The following is a 4,285-nucleotide window of genomic DNA, read 5'->3' on the forward strand; positions in this document are numbered from 1 at the left end:
AGCGCCCCCCCCTGGCGGCCGCGCCGCCCCCTCGGCCTTGACTGACAGGGGGCGGGAGGCGATCCGCAGAGCCGCCCCTGGGCCCGCCCCTCGGCCTTGACTGACAGGGGGCGGGGAGGGTGACAGCCCCGCAGAGCCTCCCCTGGGCCCGCCCCCTCGGCCTTGACTGACAGGGGGCGGGAGGCGATCCGCAGAGCCGCCCCTGGGCCCGCCCCTCGGCCTTGACTGACAGGGGGCGGGGGGCGATCCGCAGAGCCGCCCCTGGGCCCGCCCCTCAGCCTTGACTGACAGGGGGCGGGAGGTGATCCGCAGAGCCGCCGCTGGGTAGGCCCCGTTAGTCTTGACTGACAGGAGCGAGGGGTGATCGCAGAGCCGCCCCTGGGCCCGCCCCTCGGCCTTGACTGACAGGGGGCGGGGGGAGATCCGCAGAGCCGCCCCTGGGCCCGCCCCCGCGGCCTTGACTGACAGGGGGCGGGGAGGGTGACGGCCCCGCGGAGCCGCCTCTGAGCCCGCCCCCTCGGCCTTGATTGGCAGGGGCCGGGGCGGGTGACAGCCCCACGGAGCCGCCAGCCCCTGGGCCCGCCCCCTGAGCCTTGACTGACAGGGCGGGCAGTTCCTAGCCCACCAGGATGGAGAGATGAGGAGACAGTTTTGTTTTGCGGGGACCAGTGCTGGGGGTTGAACTCAGGGCCTCTGGATCTTGCTTAGCTTTTTCAGCTCGAGGCTGACCCCCTGGTACTTGAGCTGCACTTTTTGCTGGTTAACAGGTTAAGAGTCTCACAGATTTTTTTTTTAATGTTTTCATTGGTTTGGTCCAGGCTGGCTTTAAACCCCAATCGTTCGCTCTCAGCCTCTTTCTTGAGTAGCTAGGACTACAGGTATGAGCCTCTGACACCCGGCTGTCCACATTAGAGGAAGGAAGGGACTTTCGGGCTGTAGGTACAGCTCGTGCAAAGGCACTGTGGCCAGGAACACTGGGTGTGTAAATGACAGGGGAGGGACGCAGTAGCCAGTCTCTCCAAGTCTGGCACTCTGCAAGTTGGCACAGATTTTCTTTTTGGAAGGCAATTTGGCAATGTTTACCCAACGCATAAATGCATGCTCCTTTTTGGAGCCAATAACCTGCCCTTCCAAGAATTCATTTTGTGGATCTCAGATCATACACATACACACAGACATTGGGGATGGGGGGAGAAGGGCTCCTGAGAACTTGGTATATTGTATCCTCTGTCATCCTAGCTACTCGGGGGATTCAGATCTGAGAATCTTCATTCAAAGCCAACCAGGGTGCTGGTCATGGGTGGCTCCCGCCTGTCATCCTAGCTACTCAGGAGGCTGAGATCTGAGGGTCATGGTTCAAAGCCAGCCCGGGCAGGAAAGTCTATGAGACTCTGATCTCCAATAAACCACCAGAAGACCAGAAGTGGCTCTGTGGCTCAAACCAGCCTTGAGTGGAAAAAGCTAAGGGACAGTGTTCAGGCTCTGAGTTCAAGTCTTCCAGTACTGGCACACGCACACAGGCACACACACAGAGCCTCTGTCAGTTCAAGCCTTGTAAAGGTGAGCCTTGGATTTGAAGCTAGTAAGGACAGATGTCATTTGAGGGTCTCAAGGCCAGACTCCAGGGGTTGCTAGGCAAATAGAGAATGGAAGGAAGGGGGTGGGGGGTGGAGTATGTGGTTGGAAAGTCAGCATCAGGCCAGCGTCAGGCCGGGATGCCCACCCTGGCCTTCCTCCCTTCCTCCACCATCTCTCCCCAAGCCCCCTTCCAGAACAAAAAGCCTCATCCTGAATGCTTCTGGCCTCCCCGTGGTGGAAGCCAGCCAGGTCCCTGGCCGTGGGTCTGTGCAGCTTCTGCCATATGAGAGGCCATTCCAGCCAAAGTCTCCAGCTGCGGGCCCAGCTACAGCCGGCATCCTCTGCCCCACGCCCCCGTGAGCCTGGCTGGAAACCCGGATGGACCTCACCTGAGAGCAGGCTCCATTGCCCCTCCCAAAGGCAGATTCCTGCCCGTGGGTGTGGTGAGCATCACAGGGGCTGAGACTGAAGCCACCCTAGGGCCCTCTACCCCTTGGGCCATGCCTCCAGACCCTTTTGGCATTGGCTCTTTTTCCTGGGCAGCCTGGGCTGTGATCCTCCTATTTCATGTTTCCACATGTTACTGGAGATGACAGGAATGTACCCCTGCACCCAGCCATTGATGGAGATGGAGTCTCTCAAACTTCTCCTCCTCCTCCTCCTCCTTCTTCTTTAAATCAGTCATGGGGCTTGAACTCTGGGCCTGGGCGCTGTCCCTCAGCTCTCCAGCTCAAGGCGAGCGCTCTACCACTGGAGCCACAGCGCCACTTGCGGTTTTCTGAGTGGTTTATTGGAGATCAGAGTTTCACAGATGTTCCTGCTTGGGCTGGTTTTGAACCACGATCCTCCGATCTCAGCCTCCTGAGCAGCTAGGATGACAGGTGTGCTTTTACTGATTGGTTTTTTTTTTCTGTTTGCTTGTTTTTAATTTCATTTTTTTTTCCAGTCAGAGCCCTTTATTTTTTGCCTGGCCATGTTTGATTGTAACCCTCCTGTCCCTGAGAACTCCTGAGTAACTGGGATTACAGGATGGTTCCATCACACCAGACTAGAATTGGTATTTTTTTTTCTTTTCCAGGTGGAACAAGGAATTGAACTCCATGCTTGCTAGGCAAGTACCCTGCCTGATCTATACCCCAGGTATTTTCTTTTTCAATATTGATGTGTGTGTGTGTGTGTGTGTGTGTGTTGCGCCTATACTGAGACTTGTACAACTACTTAAAAATAATAATTTGTTTTTTTAGAAAAGAAAAAAAATAGTCAGCTAAAAAAAAAAGTAAATGCAAGGGTAGACCCTAAAATTTGACAGTTACCCTCTTTCCTTCCTCTTTTCTTCCTTCCTTCCTTCCTTTGTGTCAGTACTAGGGCTTGAACTCAGAGCCTGGGCTTTTTGTCCCTTAGCTTTTTTTCACCCAAGGCTGGCACTCTGCCCCCTGAGCCGCAGTCCCCTTCTGGCTTTTTCATGGTTACTTGGAGAGAAAAGAGTCTTACAGACCTCCCTGTCCGGGCTGGCTTCAGATCATGATCCTCAGAACTCAGCCTCCTGAGTGGCTGGGATTCCAGGTGTGAGCCACCACAGCCCAGCTTTCCCTTTGTCAATTCCAACTAAGAGAGGCCAGCCTGCCTGGTCTCAGCTGGCTCCAGCCAGGGCCCTGGTCACTAACTCCTTATTGATAGGAGGATTCTGATTGCCAGGCCCTCTCCCTGCATGCACCAGGGCTCAGGTGTCGCAGTGTGGCTGATGGGTTAAAAGCCAGCAGCTGCGGCCTCTTTAGCTGTTGTATTCTGGGAAACTGGGGCCTTGGGTATGGCTACCTCCAGCTCTGTAAGTCCATCTGCCTGTCCCCTTTCTAGAACAAGCCACCAAGCAGGGAGGGGTGTGTGTGACAAAAGCGGGTGTTGCGGGGACAGTTAGGACTGTGGCTTACCCCCCACCCCGATTCCTTTTGTGGGTTAGGCAGATCTAGCTGAGGGTGGACCAGAAGAATGGGAGAAGGAGCAGAAGAAAGAAGGGGAAGAAGAGAAAAAGGAGGAGGAAGAGAATCAGCGCCAGGAGGCTCAGAGCTGTCCCAAGACGCCGAGGAGGAGGAGGGCTCGGGGTGAGGGTCTGGCAGAGGTCAAGCTAGACTTGCACCCGCTGCAGAACAGGTACGGAGGGACTGCGCAACTGAGCACAGACCCCTGCTGGCAGGCCAACCTCCTCTCATTCCGCGACCCTTTTTTCTCTGGGAGCTTAACCCAGCTGGCCTTAACACTTCTTTCCACCTTGGTGGGGAGGAGGAGAGGGTAAAGAAGTGGGGGGGAGGGTTATGTTCCAAATCTAACTTGCCCAGGAAGGGGGGGTGCCTTCCTCTCAGCCCTCTGCTTCTCCCTGGCCAGGTGGGTTCTGTGGTTCTTCAAGAGCGACCGTGGCCGGGCTTGGCAGGACAATTTGCACCAGGTCACCATGGTTGACACGGTAGAGGATTTCTGGAGGTGAGTGTCTCCCCTCCTTATGGCAGGGGTGGTAAAACCTACGCTCTGATTGTGTGGTGTGTGTGTGGTGGTGGTGGGGTGTTTGCTTGCTACACAGCCAGGATGCTCTGGTAATGTTAGTTGAGGGCCGGCAGAGGGGGGAAATGGGCGGAGGCCAGGGGGCAAAGCCTCCCCCATTTTCAATGCTTCTGGTATTTGTATGTGTGTGTGTGTGTGTGTGTGTGTGTGTGTG

General features: G+C 56.0%; 1 protein-coding gene across 1 annotated transcript in view; it reads left to right on the forward strand.

Moving 5' to 3' along the window:
• The first annotated feature begins 3,385 nt into the window (after positions 1-3,385).
• The window catches only part of Eif4e1b (eukaryotic translation initiation factor 4E family member 1B), a 3,818-nt gene continuing 2,918 nt past the window's right edge, over positions 3,386-4,285 (forward strand). The window contains exons 1-3 of the mRNA XM_013015982.1: positions 3,386-3,403; positions 3,653-3,726; positions 3,958-4,053. Coding sequence (XP_012871436.1) covers positions 3,386-3,403; positions 3,653-3,726; positions 3,958-4,053 — 188 coding nt within the window. The remainder of the gene's footprint in view (positions 3,404-3,652; positions 3,727-3,957; positions 4,054-4,285) is intronic.

The sequence above is a fragment of the Dipodomys ordii genome, unplaced genomic scaffold (genome assembly GCF_000151885.1).
Source record: "Dipodomys ordii isolate 6190 unplaced genomic scaffold, Dord_2.0 Scaffold29, whole genome shotgun sequence".
NCBI classification, from domain to species: domain Eukaryota; kingdom Metazoa; phylum Chordata; class Mammalia; order Rodentia; family Heteromyidae; genus Dipodomys; species Dipodomys ordii.